The sequence below is a fragment of the Dermacentor variabilis genome, chromosome 9, assembly GCF_050947875.1.
Source record: "Dermacentor variabilis isolate Ectoservices chromosome 9, ASM5094787v1, whole genome shotgun sequence".
NCBI lineage: Eukaryota > Metazoa > Arthropoda > Arachnida > Ixodida > Ixodidae > Dermacentor > Dermacentor variabilis.
In genome coordinates, this window is record NC_134576.1 from 62,134,866 (window position 1) to 62,154,790 (window position 19,925).

At 45.8% G+C, this 19,925-nt stretch overlaps 1 protein-coding gene across 3 annotated transcripts in view; it reads left to right on the forward strand.

The window, feature by feature from the left end:
* Positions 1-19,925, forward strand: part of LOC142592733 (cytochrome P450 4c3-like) — a 51,382-nt gene that overhangs the window by 25,704 nt on the left and 5,753 nt on the right. For all 3 annotated transcript variants that reach the window (XM_075704335.1, XM_075704337.1, XM_075704334.1), the window contains 2 exons: positions 17,172-17,322; positions 18,641-18,789. In XM_075704335.1, coding sequence (XP_075560450.1) covers positions 17,172-17,322; positions 18,641-18,789 — 300 coding nt within the window. The remainder of the gene's footprint in view (positions 1-17,171; positions 17,323-18,640; positions 18,790-19,925) is intronic.

Genomic DNA, 19,925 nt, shown 5'->3' on the forward strand with positions numbered 1-19,925 from the left:
AACACAATTGCATGCTCGAAACCCGAGGCCGTCGAGCACTGTTAGGAATAAACTGCAAATATTTCGCTTAGCTCTTTATTTGCGCTCATCGTTTCCGGAATGAATCGAAAGCGTTGGCGACGGTAGCAGCCTCTGTTAAGCTTATCACCTTCCAGTTTCGAAATGCGTAGAGTGTTCCAGGTACCCTTTCATCACTTTTGACCAATGCTTATTTACTTTTAGCAAGTGGGCACAGAAATTAGAGGTACATGTGGTCTTTTATTCAGTGCCAGTATAGTAAACAGAAAGAAATGGGTAGTCCGCAACATCTCGGGGGCTACTGCGGAAGCACTAAAAGAAACCCATTGAGGGACTACACATTGGGAAGTTATTATTATTCACTTTCGTTTCCTAATTTAATTTCCCAAAGAAGTCCCCCTTGTAGTCCCTCAATGTGCTCCCTTTAGTGCTTTCGCAGCAAAACCCCGGAAGTGTTGCAGGGTCCCCAACCTTTAGATCAAAACACACAAATTCAGAACCATCACAATCACTTCCTTTACTTCATTTGCAATTGAGGTGACGTAGTCCTGGCAGGTAGTGGACGTTCAACGACAACGACGATCATTATCTTATGGTTCGTAAAGTACGTAGGTGCATTCTTTAAAAATGTGATTGCATCAGAATTGCACTGCACACCGACCCGCGCTGCGCTGTGCCCGTGCTTGTTCTTCCGAGACATACTTTCGCGGTTGACCAAGTGGCTTCGCAGGCGCCGCCGAAATATATGCTCCTGGATCCATTTTGCAACACGCAATGGAGACAAGCCAGCGCACGCGTCCTTTCATGCACAAGTGGCGAGCCCTCTCCGGTGACGTCACAAATCACTAGGCGCGCCGCGCGAACTGGGCGCTCCATTATGTCCCCGAAAACACCTGCTGGTGTGGAGTAGAGGTAATGCCTCTAATGCTCACTGCCAAGCCTCCGCGGGGTGGCCTATAGGCTTGAATCCGCCTTCGGGCAAACGCACTCCGAATTTTCTACACAATTCTCTTAGTTTATTATGCCTAGATAAGTCTGCATAACCGCTTTTCATGCATTATAACCATTTTTATACTCGACATCAGTCTCATACATAGAGTACTTACATTTTTAGCGTTCCTACCGTTAAATACAAAGCTCCCAATGAGCCAACTGGTACTTTCGCACTAAAAGATTTCGAGGTCCAGCAATTTTTGATAAACCGAGTTGTTTTTTAAGCTGCGCCCGGCTCCAGAAAAAGAACTTATAAGCAAATTTCTTGATCTGTAATACCTCACAGTATGCCTTCTGGAAACGCTTCAGCGCAATCATTTCTTGCAAAAAAGTCTGTAAATACAGAAAGACCGTCTGCCTTCACCACGCGAGGTACACGGCACTGCGGAGTTAAGATTGAACATGGCGCTTGCCATAGTGTTCGACGCAGTTATGGTGGCTAGAACGCGGCGGTCGCCACCCAGCACGGATTGGCGGACAAGAACAACATTGAGGCACCCTTAAAAGAAACGAATCAAGAGGGAGTGCACCCATTGCCACATGATGAGTTTGTCAGTGTTCGTTGTCAACACGCACCGGCACACCGTGCATTTTGGTCGCCAAGCGCATGCTTCACCGCGGCAGAACTAAATGGCGCCGAGTGTTCCTAGGAAAGCGCGAAGGAGCACTCCCGCTGCAGTACACGCCTCATACATCACTTGTTTGGGCGTTGGCAGCACGTGGTGCCAATACACTGCCCTATTGCTAAGCATATCACCACCGGCAGACATTGCGAGATCAGTACTGCCGAATGTTTACAGCGCAAGCTGGTATTGGCTCATTGAAATACCCGTTCCGGCCGGCGATGGTGTCCGCCGATGCCGCCGGTATCTGTCGCAGCTATCGCCGGGGAATGAGAAAAAAAAAAGTCCTGCATTCCGCTTGGATATAACCCGTGCCCGATGCGCGAGAGTCAGCTAATCGACCACTGAACCACGCCAACGCTTGCTGGCTTGTAGCGGAAAAATGCCCTATACATGCGCCCTAGCGTGCCAGGACACACGGGATGTAAAATTCGCGCCGCGTAGCGTCTATACGTGCACATCACGCATTACAGTTATATATTATTACACCGTGCTTAGTTAGCAGTACAAGGTGGATTGAGAAGGTTTCAGGAAGAAAAAGAAGGTTAAGGAAATGTGTACCAACGTGCTGTAATAAAACATGTATAGCATACATGAATAAATCAATCAGGCTAGGTGACTATTTCTCGCCGCCTCATTTCGAAGAGGATGCAAATAAATTAGAATCATCAGCAGCAACATCGGATCGTACAGTGGGTCAAGGAATGTCACATATGCGCGGCTTGCTCACGATGCGGTAAAACAAAAAATGAAAATGTTTAAAAACTTCAAAATATTTCGGCTTCCCTACGGAACGATGGCGCACCTCAAGGCCGAAGGTCATGCTCGGAGTACCAGGGTGGCCCACGGCAAGAAGTTTAGTTGAGCCCTAGCTTCCACGGCTGTGTTCCGCCTGCCATGCCAAGTCCGCTGTGCAAAACTTCTCCTTCTACGTCCCCACTGAGTATGAGTTCGCCGTTCTTGAGCTGGGGCTAAATGTTAACACTGGACCTGCACCAGACAAAAAGAAGATGATCTGTGAGGTAGAGCGCGCCATCGACCACATTGACCCCCCAGGCGGCAAGAAGCTCGCACTCGTGCTACAAGCATCCTTGCAAAACTTTCACTTCGTTCCTTCACTACCCTCCACCCAGAGCAAGTGGATGTTGTGTAGAGTCGTTGCAGAAATCCTAACATCGTCGTTCTACCTGCTTACAAAGGTAACACCACTGCAATGTTAGACAAATGTGACTACGAAAACAGAATGGTGGTTCTTCTAATAGATAACGGAACGTACGTCCGACTTAAGCAGAATCCCACGCTCAATCCCAGGTAGCACAAAAGAGATACGTAACGTTTTCGTAGCGTTTATCCAAGACGATAAAAACGGGTTAAAGAAGACACGAATGAGAGAACTTCGGCGGGAAAACGTCGGATATCTCTGCTAATGTCCGGCTTAATTACTTTCTTGAGACGATCTAGAACAAGTCTGCAAGACGTATTCGAAAAGCTGGTCTAGAAATAGGATTGGGAAAGACACAAGTAATCCCTTTGCCAAAACTATTCGTAACCAATTTCTAAACGTTTTTAGGACGTTATCAAAAAGCTGGTCTAGAAGCGGTCTTGAAAGGTTTACGATCATCTGAAGCTAATTTTCGCGGGTGACGGGCGCGATGAGACATCGTTGTTCAAAACACGCGTTTAGTTTCGCCTCACGCGACTGGCCTATGCCGCGCAGACGTCGCCAGCCGCACCCGTTGGCACGGCCTAGGCCAATCGCGTGAGGTGAAACTGATCGAGCGTTTCGAACAACGATCTCCAATCGCGCCCCAGATGAGTAGAAGCGTCGGTGTTGACTGTAAGAGCCATGGCGCAGTGCCAAGCACTGTTCCCCGCATGGCCGGCGCATCGTCTACCAAGTCGCACGAAAATGAGCCTGTTAGGAATAATAAATCCTTAATACCACCTTTAGTAAGCTACGATGCTTACAACCACAATGGGAATGACATCCTGCAAAGAACAAATGGCCACGTCTTGGCAGGTGGCCAGACCAAGCCCTTCATGCCAAGAGTGCATGAAATGAGAACATTGTGACAAAGCAAGAACACTTTATTAAAATGTAATGCTTATGCAAGGTTCGAACAAACTGTTTGAGAAATGCAAATAGAAATAAAAGTACATCAACAATGACAAAAGCCGCAGAAAGGATTCGTAATGAACTCGAAAGAGAACATTCACTAGCACATAAACAAAATTCCAAGTACACATACAAAAATGAACCTGGAGTGTACTAAAGTGTCTAATTTATCATAGTAAAGTGCGTGTGCTATTAGATGGACTAGAGTTATGCAGAAGTGACATCGGAGCGAATGGAAGAAGTAGACTGAAAAATGCAAGAGTATGAATTGGATGGTAACTGCCTCCAAGCAATGTTCCCAATCATCTAGAAGCTTGAAAACAGCACAAAAAGAAATACCACCGCATACCATCATAAAACAATCCTGTGACAGAAATAAAAAAATGGGAACAATGCAAAATTAGAAATATTGCCTTTAGGATATATCAAAGAAGGTAATGGCGAGAAACAATAACCATACAACAAAAAAGCAATGAAGTGAAATTAGTACAGAATACTTAAACGGGGGATTCAGTGTAACAAGTGAACACTACTGTAGTACAGCGAACGATGAGACAGTAATGCTGCATCTTGCCACTCCAGAACGTGAGAAATGAATATGCAAGCCTCATATTAGAAACTTACATAAACATGGAAATAAACTGGAATGCACTGGAAGCTGCATTTGTGTAACAAAGGAAGCAATGGTCATAATAAATAGTAAGTGTTTTATCTAAAAAGCCCTTTACAAGAGGCAAAGTTGTACCTCTCTGGCAAAAATAAAGTTGCAACGAATAATTTGCAAACCAGCAAATACATTAATTAGAACACTGACATGTCCCACTTTGCGCACATCTCCAGTCTCCTAAAGTAAAAAAAAGCACTCTGAATGAGAAAAAACGTTTAACACATGTAGCCCAGAGCAAATTCTTTCCCAGTTCACTCACACTTTCACATCCAAAAACATTTGCCACAAAGTCCAGGGACAGTTCCACTGATGTTTACCAATTCACCCCCACTTTCACGTCCACAAATATTTGGCACACAGTCCAGGCAGAGCTTCATAGATAAACAGCTTGAGAGCACCCTACTGATTATTGTGCAGTCCCGCTGCTGGAAATAGAACTGCCGCACATGCTGGTAGTGGTTTCAATCTAGACACACTTGCTGCCCAGGACAGGTATGTTCAGATATCTGCACTGGTGCTCTATTTCGTCGAAGTAGACACATTGATGCACTACGCTGGTAAGTGAAATGTTTTGAATGCACAAGTATTGGCTTCACCAGAAAGACTTGCCCACATACCACCACTGGCATATATATGCACTTGCTCTTCACTCAGTAGCATTGAACTTAAAGTGTTCCCTATGTGGGAGCCATGTGTAAAACCGGTGTCACACGACCACTCTCGATCGCGATCAAGCCCGATCCGGATCGAAATTATCGATGCGACTGGCTCACTCTCGTAGCTTGCGCAGAGGAGCCATCACGACCGAGAAATTCGATTTGTAACGGACTGGATAGCGGCTAAAAGAGCCCCGTGTGAAACCGGTACCAAATAATGCACAGACGTACGCTAGGAAAATGTGTTGCACAAGGACAAAGAACTGCGACATGCCCTGTTGTGCGAAGCGCGCGAAAAGAACACATGTATATATATATTAAAAAAAACTGCGAGAGCGCTTCGCGAACTCCATGCGCACACATGGCACCCGCACGAACTCGGCAGGCTGCCGTAAAGCGCGAAGGGCGCACAGCGTACATTCCGACACATGTCCCAAACTGCAAACAATCGTACTACCTAAAGCATACAAGTTATTTTATACCAAGGGCATACTCGACTCACGTATGCAGTATGCACAAGCGAGTTATGCAGCGTACATGCTGTATCCATTCGCCAAATAGTAAAATTGATAACAAGCACAAAGCTACAAGGGACTCAATACATTACTACCATTTGAGGCGTCAAATAAAATCGAATTTGGCCGTTTCATATATTGGACACAATATATGGACACATGTGGTACACGGTAATACCATGAAATACCCATCACGTGGGTAAAGGGGGCGAAAACACAATCGAGAACCTGAATCGCAAACGATAAAAGCACGGTATGGTGCACGCAAAATTCTGTCAGTGCGCTGTAGCGCGAGGGAAGAAAATAGGGTGAGCACTTGACTTCACCTTTTGGGATACCGCACTAGTAGTGAATCATTAAAAAAAAGCGTGTTTGAACCAGTTCCCTTGTCTGCAACACTCTTGCTAAACGGGAAACTAAAATACCACGATGATGGCTCTATTGCGGAGATCGGCAAGGTGCGCACAGACAGAGATTTTGCCGCCTTTCTTCGCACTCTGCAAAATGCTTTCTTGTTAGCATCACTCATAGCGGCCGACCCCGACGCTAGGGACACACAGGCACGATTTCGTCCCTCTAACTTTCGTCCTTATACTGCCCTTAACGCCTTAATTACAGCGTCAGTGAAAAGGCGCCTCACATAACATGACAATGAACATGAAGAGGTGATTAGTGCCCTCCACTCCGCGCCCTCCAATTGAAAACACTACTGATTTCCAAATTAAACTACACAAACAGATCGCACAACCCAAACTAATCACAGAACGTCGTTTTCTTGACGGCAAAACCCTGCAACGCTTACATGACAAAGGGCAGCGGCAGCGCATTCAGAACAGCCGCTATCATACCACAGCGCAATGCGGGTGCGATAACGTTATTATGCCCGGCTCAAACAGATCGCACATCCCAAACTAATCACAGAATGTCGTTTTCTTGACAGCAAAGCACTGCAACACTTACATGACAAAGGGCAGCGGCAGCACATTCAGAACAGTCGCAAACAGACCATAGTGCCATGCGAGTGCGATAACGTAACTATGCCCGGCTTCACGAATAACGTGGCCGCCTTGATCACATAACAATTGAAAACACTACTGATTTCCAAATTAAAACCACACAAACATATCGCACAAGCCAAACTGATCACAGAATATCGTTTTCTTGACAGCAAAACACTGCAACACTTGCATAGCAAAGGGCAGCGGCAGCACGTTCAGAACAGCCGCAAACACACCACAGCGCAATGCGAGTGCGGTGACGTGACGACGCCATGACGACGCGACTATGCCCCGGCTCGCCCGGCTGCCCGGCATCACGAATCACGTGGCCACCTTGGTCACATGATTTGACGACGGTATCGCCACCTTGCGCAAGGTTGGATCGCGTTGATGGGTTGTTGAATATTGTAGAAGCCGCTACAACCTTGGCCGCTAAAGAGGCTGACGCGCCGTGGCGTGGCGGTGGCGTTTTGAGTCGTTTGCAAAACGTATTCACCCCTCGTTTTTAAGCTGTCTGGCTTCCAACGTTATCAAAACGTATTCACCCCTCGTTTTTAAGCTATCTTGTTTGGAACGTCTTTGATGCGTCGATTTTGGTCAAAAATCCGTTTCAGACGTTGAATCCTTTAATACGACGTTTTCAAGACTTTGTGTGCTACCTGGGATGTGGAAAGTGACCTGCAGAAACTACTCGTTGATGCTTTGCATTTCCTTCCTCCGCACAAGAAGTCTTTGTAGTACTCCTCCACCACAGTGGCTCCACTCCTGCATTATACGGCCTACCGAAGGTTTATAAGCCGGGAATTTCCCTGCGCCCGATTGTGGACTTCACACGCCCCCTTTTCTGCAAGCTTGCTGGCTACTTTTATCCCGTATTCGCGTCTCTTGTGGGAAAGGGCACTTCGTTCATCCGGAACTTCTATGGCTTGATTGAAAAGGTGCGTGACATCACGGTTGTCGACGACGATAGATTAGTTTGCTTCGATGTGAAGTCACTTTACGCCAGGGTTCCCGTGGATCTGGCGGTGGAGGTGTGCTCGGCTGCCTTAGTCTCCGACGGTAAACTCAGCGACAGATCTCCGATAGTCGTGCCCGATCTTCTCAGGCTACTGTAGCTCTGCCTTGAAAACACATACTTTGTGTTTAGGAATGTCGTCTACAAACACTCCATTGGACTTCAAATATTCAGACCATGGCCACACCCTTCAATGACCTGACAAAACCATCTAAGTGACTAGAACAGCTAAACAGACACGCTAAAAATTGAAGTTATCGAAAGGAAGGGTACTGAAAAAGCATTTATTATTTGATTACGACCTACTATAGTGTGTCAAATGGAGCATAATTTGCATTCCAAACGGCGACACCATGGATGACGTCATAGCTGTACTGCAATTATGCGGCTTTCCAGCCTTATGTACATTACTATTCTTAGAGGCATTTCGATCTACCAGCACAGAACCAATGCGCTGTATTTTTGGGTTGTAACAAAGGCTTGTACAATCTTGTGCCTGAGCTTGAGGCCCACCATTGTTCGATAAAGGACGCTGACAGATGTTGAAGCCACTAACGTCAAACCTGCATTGATACCACTTATTTTATGCCGGAACTTGATGATAAAACATAAAGTTTGAGCAGACGGTAAGTGCTATAGTGGTATGCTCCTCATTCTCAGTGCCTCTCCATTATCTCATAAGGCTCAGCGGCTTCTTATCAAACAAAGCAAAAATCAATGCATTCGGTGCGCGTCTGGATAGTGTGACGAATAGAACCCGATCAGAAAGGATGCCACAGGTGTATACGCTCCTTTGATGCCATTTTTCAATCAGTATCTACTTAAACGGGAGTAAGTGCGTAGGCTTGGTCGCGTAAAGTGTTATTGGGATCGCATTGAACCTCATTGTAAGTTCGGGATGTGCGCGTAAATTTCCTCGATGTTACGAGGCATGGTCGCCTAAAAACTGAAGCAATGAAAAGTTTTAATAAGTAGACATCCGCTTGACTTAGGCGACATTGAATCTGCGCTTGGCACTACACTTGGATAGTCTGAAGCTTTAGAGCGCTGACCTTAAAGGAAGCGGAATGACTGTATGAAGTATGGGAGCCCGTCAGGCCAGGAGCTTTGCCGTCGGCGCCCTCGTCCTGGCTACCTTCGTCATGTGTGGAGGTAAGGATGAATAATCTCCTTATCCATTTTTTTCTACACTCTAAGAAAAATCCCGGGGAAAACGGGAGTAACTGGGCAGTTAGTACTAAAAGGGGCTCTTTCGTCGCTCAAGGGACTAACTGTATGAATGTGCGGGCCGCGTGCAAGTTTCGGAGATTAAGTGTTTAGTCCCTGGTCGGAAAGAGAGCAAACGTGAGGACGAACGACAACAGTTACTCCCGATGCACTCCGCTGTGTTCGTCCGTGTCGTGGAGTTATGCGGCGAAAACGGCGTTGTCTATAGATCGTGAATAGTTCGAAGTTCGTGCAGTGCCTTTGAACCACATGCAAAACAGCACTTTAGCTCTTCGCGAAAAATTGCATGAAATTTAAAAGCTGGAATGTGAAGAGCCATGCCCTTCGTGCGCACACTATAAATGAACGATACATATTATACATGCAATCATTGATAGACTGCTATATTTTCTTAGTGTCTAAGTTCCTGCCGTTCCAAGGTGATAACGAACTTAACTGAAGCGATATGTAGCTCAAACTGGAGACGCTAAGCGACATAGAAATTGACCTTCTCTGTCGTCATGGGTGCCCCGCTTAAGCTCACTACACGTATACATCGCGTAGTGCCTCAGTTTATATCACCCTAAGAATACTCGGACAGATTCCTTTTCCCAGTCACTTAGGGTTGCAAGTACACTCAGCATTAAACTGCCTCCGCATAACATACACAAAATGCCGAGTCGGCTTTATGTTGCCGCACCTGCGTTCCAATTTAGCGCTGTCTCAATATCCTGAGTTCTTAACCGGCCTGCTGTGGTGATGTGCATTAGAGTGGCATACTTATACCAGAGGACGTGAGTTCTAATCCTACTTTCGTGCACCTTTTTGCTTTTAGCTCAGTAATTTATTATCAGTGTATAAATGCCCAAATTCATTAATTCCACCTTTGCGAAGCATCGGAAAGAATGACCGTAATTCCCTTTAGGAGTATCGGAAGAGGGCAACTGTTAGTCCTCGAATGAGTAAGCGCATGGGGAGTAACAAATCATCCCCTCGCACTTACCCCTGAAGGGGAGGAATGGTTGTGGCAGATCAGCTTTTCCCATAAAGGAGTAACCTCAATATTCCATTTCCTATGTATACCGCATATACCTACTGCTTTTAGTAACTTCAACCGAAGTTTAAACATATAATGGTAAACATAAGAAAGATGAGACCAACGTCAATTTTCTTGCGCTCGTCTTGAGTTACCCAAGCTATTTTTTCAAGTGCGCAGAATTAGTTAATCAGTCACGTGTAAACATACAATGGTCTGTGCTTGTCTTCGCGAAAACGCGATCTTGAATAGTTGTATATATAGCCTACTCCGAAACAACCAGTGAAGCTGTTCAATGGACGGTATCTTTTACGTGGTTCCTTGTTCCTTGTTCTGAAGAAAGTCTGCGAATTCTCAAAAGAATGACGTTACTGCGCACTAGCGTATTTGTAAATATGAGAACTTGCCGAAAGAGCCAAAAATGAACGCCGCAGTAAAATATCACAAGTCATTGATATTACCTGCAAGTGGAAATAGATAAACAATGTATACAATGTCAAGCTAAAACAAATATACAAATGGACTAATCAGACAATAGAACAAGAACAAAACGCATGTGGGGTGGGGGCGGCACGTAGAGAGCAATTTCAACAGTAGCATTCGACTGTCCAATGCACGATAGGCAGCCAGGTGACATATTATCCAAGCGGCTAATTGCTTCTGGAAAGGATCAGAATTTAAATACATTTGTTGTGGCAAAATAAGGACAGAGAGAAACCGGGCGTGTGGGACGATTGTGGCTGCACATAAGTGGAGATAAGTACGACATATATATGTACTATAGGGTCGAGCCCGAACTTAGTATGAAACAATTAAAACAACAACTTTGAATGCGGCACTTCGCGCCGGGATTGTGATGATGTGAGCTGGTTAATTTCCGTAACTGACGAAACAGAAAATTGATGACCGTTAGAGAGAAAATGAGTCGCATAGCCCGTCTTTGAAGTTCTTCAAGCACATTATTATAGCATTTGAATATAGGTCTCATACAATGCAAGCATGCTCAAGTTTAGGCTTGATCAAATACTCATAAGCAAGACTCTTTACTAGCGCTGTACATCTTTGATATCGTGACGTCAAACTCGAACTTTGCAAAGAGCAGACGAACATGTATAATATGGCTGTTCTAGCTTAAGTCGCTTGTAAAACTGACACCTTGGTGCTGATAGTCTCACATCTCAGTTAATTGTTCAGAGCCAGTGAAGTAAGAAATGTTATGGAAGTTAAGTTTTTCAGTAACCCGAAGAGTGACTCTGCATAGTTCAGTTCCATAGTCTATTCGTTACCCCAGGCGAGACTATTATTGAGGGCTATACGAAGGGCTATTTGATTGTATGTTTCATGTCTATAGCAAAATAAAACGTAGTCATATGCAAATAAGTTAATTATTAGATTTGGTGAAAAACGGACCAAATAGTTGCCGTATGTGACGAACAAAAGTGGCCCTAGTACGCTACCCTGGGACACCCTTGATGAAGCTGAATAGGTGCCAGAATTGTTACCTATAATTTCAACGCATTCCTTTCAAAAACCTTAATAAGCGCTAAGTGGGGAAACGAGAAAATTGGTAAGACCAGTCATATGCAGTTTCTGGACTATCTTGTCATGCAAAACGCGATGAAAAACCTTGCTTGATTTGGTTGTTACCCGCTGATAACGCGTTCAGTATTGCATTTGTTGGAGTTATGTATGTAGTACATGCTGATGTACGCGGTCGTATTGCGTTACTATTTTGCACATGTGCATCTCGGTGACTGCAACGTTATGTTAGCTTAGCGACGGACATAATAGGATACCTGCTGGCGACAGGTTTCAAGTGCGGCGCCGAAACTCTCGTGCCCTAATGATGCTTAGCTGTATGGGTTCCGCGCACGACTCGCAAACTTCGGTAACAGCGATATCCAGAAGTTCTTAGGTAAGCTAGGCGGCTTCTTTTATTTGCATTCAAGTGAATGGTACGGTTGCTGCTCCGAAAACTCCGAATGGGTGGCGTGAGGTGAGCGTCCCATATTTTGCGCACGTGAATAGGCGCCGCTCTCCATTATAAGCAGCAGTGATATACATTCATCAGTGATTTGTACTGGTCGATTAAGCCGCGTGTTAGAAAGGACCAAGAGCCAACAAGTGTCGCGCTAGCGTTCGAGTCGCAAGTGCACACCGTCACCTCAGACCTGCAACCTTCCTATATCAGTTGCTGTGGCTGCAGGTCGGTTTTTAAGACTATCTTCTAAAATACTGCACTATCGTCGCAGTGTACTCATGCAATGGCTACATTTCAAAATGGTCACTGTTATCCCTGTGATTACTTTTATTTGCGCTGTATTGATTGTTCATTAAAATTTTTGTGCTATTCCCGTCCAATTTCTGTGCAGGCATTTTTTTGCACAGCTATTGTACCACATCCTTACTTGCTATTTCTTTAACCTCACTTGTCTTTTATGTTCTTTTCTAACTGCTACCTTCTAAAGTTTTTTTTTTCCTCATTAGACATTTCTCTCTGTGTAATTTATGTGCGCCCTCCTACCCATTAAAATACTCATCTTTGTGGCCTTTGGGGATGGTTGGATAATAAATAATAATTAAAATGAGAATGGCTATACAGTCAAACTGATGTCAGCAGTAGTAAAGTATAGTTACTCTCATAAGATCAGCTGTACAGCATGACACAGGAAAGAATAGATAAGGACAGGGTACAAGTTTAATGCAGTGAAGGCATTTAACGCTTTGAATACATGCAGCTGGTTCATTTGCCTGGCTCGCGCGTGGACTATGGGGCACAGATCGACTGGTACTACAGGAACGCCGCAGGTGAATCCTCCCATCGCACGATGGCTCCAGACAAACGAACAACAATTGGAGGACATTTAAGCTTCGCCTTTAAGAGTGGAACGCGATATCATTCAAAGATGCCATACTGCTTCTTACGCTTCCCAGCAACTGGAGTGCATGTAACCGTAATGTTTACCGGGAAACGCTGGCCGCGAATTCTATGCCGGAAGGCGAGCTTTCTGGTCGAAACGCGCTCTGTTGAGTGGGCCGTGATGGATGGGTGGATGGATGTTATGAGCGTCCCCTTTGGAACGGGGTGGTGGGTTGCGCCACCAAGCTCTTACTATTATACTGCCTAATGTCCTATCTAGGTTAAACAATAAGAAAAGGAAAAAGAACTGTATGAACTCCCACAACCAAATTTTCTGACCCCCTACTGCAAACTGTGCTTTTGTATGTCTCCTCTTTTTGTCGTTTCCCTACTTTTATTCCGTCCGTGATGGGACGGAAGCGAGCGCCAGCTGGAGGTATTGCAAGGAACTGATCGTGCCGCTCCGTGGCCCCCGAGACAGCCGCGCGCCGGCACGCGGCTCTGGCGGACGTCGCGGCTGGTTTATGAATGGCAGAAGAAGCGCTGGAAAGGGGCTTGTTTGAGTTTTCGGGTAGTAGAATTATGTTTTCTCGTATAGCCAAATTACAATCCGGGAGCTATCATGTCTGTAGGTTGTGCCTAAGTCATTGTTTAGGATTTTAGCTTGAAAAATTCAATTGAGTAAATCCCTCGCGTCACATGGAGGCCCTGGGCACAGGTGTTTCGAAAATATTTTCGCCGGAACCATGTCTGACGCCGACACGGGATTTTCTGCGGCACGAGCTACTTAACCCTATCCCATGAAAATTGACGAAAATCGTTCGGAAACAGGACGCACGCGCACTCTGGGAGGCTGGAGCGGCCGGATGACTCCAAGTACCAGCATGCACCGCGGCAGCGGTGGCGTCGCGAAACTGGCTGGTGAGATCGGTCTATTAGAAACATATAAGAGACTGCAGAGGACACATTCTCTCAGTTGTTAATGGTACCTCCTCAGAAGATCCGTGCAGTTGCGGAGAGAGATGAAAAGAAAGGACCTGAAAGCGTGTAGATGTCGCAATGCATACAAGGTGTTACAGTAACTTGGGCCAAACATTAATAATATGCCAATTCAACGTAGCTGGACCAAAGCAAGGTAATGTTGTTTGCCGTCATGCTTGCCGATAAGTTTTTTGCATTCTGCCTAATTAGATAACTAGTCTTCATTAATTTATCAACTTATCAATAATTATAATCAGATGAAAAGTGTCAATGAGACACTTGTAGAGCAACATGAAAACTTCCGGATACAGCTTTCTATTGTTCAGTACGTGCTGCATGAAAGTGTTTTTCCGAGCCTCAAACAAGCCCTCGAATACACGGAAAATTGCTACGCGACTGGCTCCTCGAGGCACTTTGCGTGTATTCCCGGGCTTCTTGCACGCGGGTTTCTTTCATCAAACGATAACGTGTTTCATAGTAGGAGGACCATAAAATTCGCTAACCACAACTAACCCAAGCAGGAGGTAGCAGGATTGAATTCCGGCCCCGGCGACGGCATTTCAATGGGGGCGTAATGTGAAAACACCCGTGTTTTAGAGCGCAGCTCTTTGGCGTCCGTTCCTGGGTTTCGCGTCGGCGTCGTCGTCGGCCTCGTAACCAGCTCCGCCCCCCTTTCATCCCCCCAGCGCTAGCAGCGACCGACTGATACCGCTGGATGCCGCTGACGCCGCTAGAGAGTCAAGATAACGTGACTGCATAGAACACCGTCGCCGCCATGCAGAAAGAGGAGGAAAGGGTCCCCCCCCCTCCCTGTTCTTGTGTGGCGGATAGGGTGCTCTTCAGTTGCCGACGCGCCGGTTATTCGTTGTCCCTGAAACCAACTCCGCAGCTGGGGTTGACTCACTATCGGCGTCAGCGGCATCAGTCAGTCGCTGCTATCTCTTCCCTCCTCCCTTTATCGTGTTGTCCGCTTGCTGCGCGCGCTTCTGCCCCCATCGTTTGCCGCTGGGTGTACACGCCGCCCCCCTCCCCCCTCTTCCTGCGAGTCTCCGGTTGTCAAAGCGCCGGCTCGAACTTAATTCCTTTCTTCGCTCCTCCTCCAATGCAACCCCTGTGCGGTGGCAATCAGAGAGCCAGATCGGTGGCGGCGGATCTGTTTATGTGCACCGCCCGAGCCGAAATTGCCGCTGCCGTTCGCCCTGTGCGGTGGCAATCAGAGAGCCAGATCGGTGGCGGCTTGACATAAAGACAAACAGCAATTTCCTAACACTTATGCGGGAGAACATCCCGTTCCTCTCGCTCGTAACGCGTCCCACGGCTGTGACAACCTCGCGAGGCACTTGTATAGATCTCGTCTTTGAGAATCAAGCATTGGTGTACCAAGTCGAACATATATCAGTCTATTTCTCCGACCACAAAGCTTCCTTCATGACTGTCAAGAACTGTTAGTGGAGTCTTTGTTCAAGGAATACGTGTGAAAAATAAAAAAAAATTCTGTGGTAGCGCATACATGTGTTGCTCGATTTCTTTGCCTCAATCTATCGAAAAGGTGAAACAGCTTATTTGCTGCGCTCAAATTTCGCATTAGGAAGTAACGTAATCGTCGGCAATTTTTTTTACATTTGAGTTCACTTTGGTGCCTGAGTACTCCATGGTTTAATAGTTAGAAAGCGTCAGGCTACGGCGACGAGGGAACCGGTTTCGAAAGCAATCGTCGGGCCAACTTAGGTCACGGGTATGTAACAGCACGTATGGGTTGTTCATAAAGAAACCCGTCTGACGGCAACTTCTGTCAATACATATATGGCACGGCTCATGTGCCGCTCTTCCATGAATCCGTTCACGCCCACTTTTATCACTGCGTGTGTGAAACTAGGTACGTGATACACTTCAATGGATCTATTTGATGTGAATTGAGGTCCCCTGTGTATGTGACAATGCCCATGTGCCGCTGTTGAATAAACCTGTTTGATCCCAGCTTGGGTCACTGGTTATGTGTAACTGGGAAGGTGTCGCTCTTCAATTATTTTCTTTGACGCCAACTCGGGTTTCTGGGTATATGCCATTGCGTATGTGCCACCTCTTCAATTATAAAAAAAAACGTATTTCAATTTCATCGCGGGAGAGCAGAGGTGAACCCACGTTATAAATACTAAATCATTTCTAAATAGATCTGCACACGCATGCTACGCGGGGGACTTCGCCATGGCGGCGATGGTTCAGGCAGTGTGCAGAAGGAAGCGTGAGGGAGCATAATTTCTTCATACACGTCTCATACAGGAGTTTCGGCAGTGGCAATGCAGTGTTTGATACATTGCTTCTATGCTGATGGTAGTAGTGCTGACATCATTGTGAGATGGGTACTCAAAAATTTTTTTGTGAAGATTGTATTTCTATGGTGTATGATGACCGTCCCAGAAGTGTCGCGCGTGTTCGCGAATAAACGTCATCGCTGGAAAGGGGAGAGGATGTGCAGTAGAGTATTATTACTTAGACTCTATGGCATGAGAATATCTGTTCAGTGTTCGCTAGAAGGAAGTTCAATTTGTCCTTACAATCTTTGTTAATGAAAAAAAATTGTTTAGGCATAGTACAGCATAACCGGAGAAACGAGACATGGTTTTCGACAATAAACAGCGTTGGAAGTTAGCGCTGTGTGTGTCCCTTTGTGTCTTCTCTTGTCCCGTCTTTTAATTGCGCTACCATACTCCCCTTGAAGATGCATTACCAACAAGCCCACATTGCAACCCTCATGATAAAGACATTGTAATGTGGTACCAATCTGAGCATCCTTCATGATAAGGTGACAACACATGCGGTAACGAGTCGTGCTCGGATCTCATACACGGACAAACTAAAGTACACTTTAAGCAAGTCACTTCAGAGCGCGGAGCGTCATTTGCCGGCATGCTGCTGCACGAGACAAAAACGTGTTCTCTCAAAGTGGTGGCGATGGGGATCGGTAGGGTGGCCGTACACGTGACCGTAAACAGCGCGAGTAGCTTCTTGCAGTTTTTCTTTTTCTTATTTCTTTTTTCGTTTGGCATATTTTATTGCATTGTAAAGTTACCAATTAAAAAAATTTTATTAAAATTACTCCTGACAATGCTTTCAACATTAGGGATGCTTACGCATTGCTAACGAGGCTACACACTTTGCCACCGCGATGTCTGTTCGCCAAAAACACTCGCCGGCGAGGGCGCTCTGCAGTGAATGTCATTAACCGTACCCTCGTGGAAGCCTGCGTATTACACTAGCGGCGAAGCGCACTAGCTCAATCTGCGCTTAAGTTGGCCCGTGGGTCAGGGGTATCACCCAGCTAAACACACTACAGGACGCGCTGTGCCCTATTGTAATGCTTTAGCAGGTCGGATGACGATGAAGTTATTATCGCAAACTCTTAACATGCACTAACACTTTGGTTGATTAAAGACGGTACTGTCCTGTTTGTCGATACTAAATAGTTTTTTTCTTTTTTTTTATTCAGGCTATTTCATCGATGATGTAGCTGAAGAGCTGGAGTGCGACAAACAAGCTGCTATCACCTGTTACTGGAGAATCGCCGACAGGTTTGGGAGGAGCCCGTTTGTTTCTATCCCAGACGAACCAGATGACTACCTGACGTCTTTCTGCCAAGTGTACGTCCCTTCCATGTGCTGGTTCCAATCCTGAAGTTGTCGGTGGGACCGCGATAATTTTGCATGCACCGACAATTTCTCAATGCGTATGGTATCAATCACAGTAAAGTTCTAATGGCTATATAGCTCACTCACGAGAAGCCGGAATAAAACGTCATCGAAAACTGAATGCCCGCATATCTACGAATTATGCGTCGAAATCTCTTTCCTGAGTGCCTGGTCATCGGGAAACTCCCAGTTCCATTCACAATGCTTACCCGAAAGCACTCATGTTAAACGTTGCACGGGTTGCAGAAGTGAACACAGTAAATCGCACTTGCGTTTACTTTTCTCCAAACCGCACACAACAGTGAAAAAATAAAATTAATGCATGAGTATTTGCAGCCGAACACATTTAACGCAAGAAAGCATTTACGGTCATAAACATGAAACAAATATATTACACAAAGCCACTAATACTTTGTGTGCGCTGCTGTACAAAATAATTTTACGAAAAAATTAGGTATCTCTGCTGAAAATTTCTAACAGTACGTAAGGAGGTTAGTTACACGGCCTCAATTGTCTGTGCGGAAAGAGAGAACGTCTAGGTTACCGCGTTTACTTAATTGTTAAGCGGCTAACTATCTTAGCTTTGGTTTGAAAACGAGGGGCGGTACACGAAGCTCAAAATAAAAGCAATATTTATGTCAAATGGAACGACGACAGTCTCTGTAGAAAAACGCTGTGCGTAAAGCGTAAAATATTTTCGCTTGCAGCCGTGGAGAGAGGGAAGTTTAAAAGTACATGCATGCAATTGGTTTACACCAAAATGTACCACCCTGAGTATGTTTGATTACATTAAGTCTTCCTTGAACAATCTATGCCTCTGAAGCCACTTATATATTTATAAAAATATTTTTGACACAGATTTTGTTGTTCCAGCTCGTTCAAACAATTATCTCCTTATTTAATATATTTACTAAACAAATAAGGCTCCATATTTCTGTTACATCAGACAACGTCACCACTGCAGAAAATGTATAGGTGTAATACCGCTGTAGAGGTTTATTATTCCTCTGAAACAATCCTCTTCCCGAAGATTGATTCCTCTGCAATCTGCAATCTGCACTTTCTTTTTCTGGATGATGTATGCTGATTCCATGTTACCTGAAACTAGTTGTTTGATTGGCAGCAAATAAGTCAATCTAGTTGCCCCAGTCAATTTTTTCTGGTTGGCGATTACTCTGTATACTTAGAGTTGCTAAGTGAATGATTTAACCTTTCCTGCGTGCCGGGTTATTCTTGTTGCGTCGAGTGACAGTGATGTTTGCTTCCTCAGCTCTGAGAACTCCGAAGAGTTTCCCGAAGACGCAACCTGCAAGGACTACTACGCCGGCTGCAGCGACTCTGATAAGCATCAATTCGCAATCACGGAAAGAGGCTATGCTGCTCTCCAAGAAACTGCGACCCTCGTGGACTCCTGCCAGCGTGAGACACGTACTTATGTCGCTGCAAGCTCCACACGGCGTTCAGTCGTAAACTTGCACGATCACGAATCTGTCATAAGAGCTCCGCTTCCCGCGTATTAACAGCAGTAACGTAAAGCACAATCGGCGGCCGAAAATTGGGGGAGGCAGGTTTCGCGATAAAGTGGGACTTTCCTCTTCGTTAAAGGGCGCCTCACCAGGCCCCACAGCAAATTTTGGTCATACGCTGCAAGTGTTACGTGTCCTCTAAGGAGAGTTCTGCCACAAAAATTTTTCAAGTCGGTTCATTAATAGCCCAGATAGAAATATTTCAGTGCCGCGAACCCATGATTTCAGCAGGCGGGCTCCACTGCCAAGCAATATGCTCTCTCCACTCGACCCGTCTAGCCTTCGCGAGCGAAATTCCTTCCCTGCGTTCTCCCATACCAGACCTCGAGAATCGCGTGACGCATACGTCACAGGCACCGCCTTCATTTTTTCTTGCTCCTCGCTTTCTTTTTCTCCGGCGCAATGCATTTCCGCTGACTCCGTAGCGCGAGCTGTCGTCTGAGCGCTGTGCACAAGGAAACATGGCTAGCCGTATAATTTAGTGCTACACGAATACTGTACGGTAGAAAATGGCATAGTTTCGGTACCTACGCACGTGACCGCACGGCCCTGCGAACAAGCAGACGAAGCGGAAGTGCATCTCTCTTGCTTCGGTGCGAAGTAAAACAAAAAACACGCAGACGTTCCGTTTGTGTGTTTTATTATTTCTCTAAGCCTCAATGCGTCAATTCAAGCAACAGAACATGCAAAAAACAGATGGTGCCTTGAATAATTCTCGAAGTCACGTGTCACCAAGAGTGAGGTCACACTGTGGACCCAAGTACGTAGGCGCAGGGACGCGAGTACTTCACCGTCCGGCTTGGAGCGCGGCAGCCGCGAGCAGAAGGAAAAACAGCGTTCGGTTTGAAATTTCATATCTTTCCGCGGCGCATAGCGATGCAGACACGGTCGTTATCGCTCAATGTATACTCTGCGCTTGTCAGCTCAAAATGGCCAGACCTGGTGAAGGGCTCTCTAAGGCATTGTGATTCTTATATCGGATATCATTGTGTAGGTTGCTAAAGGCTATTACAGATATCAATTTTGAAT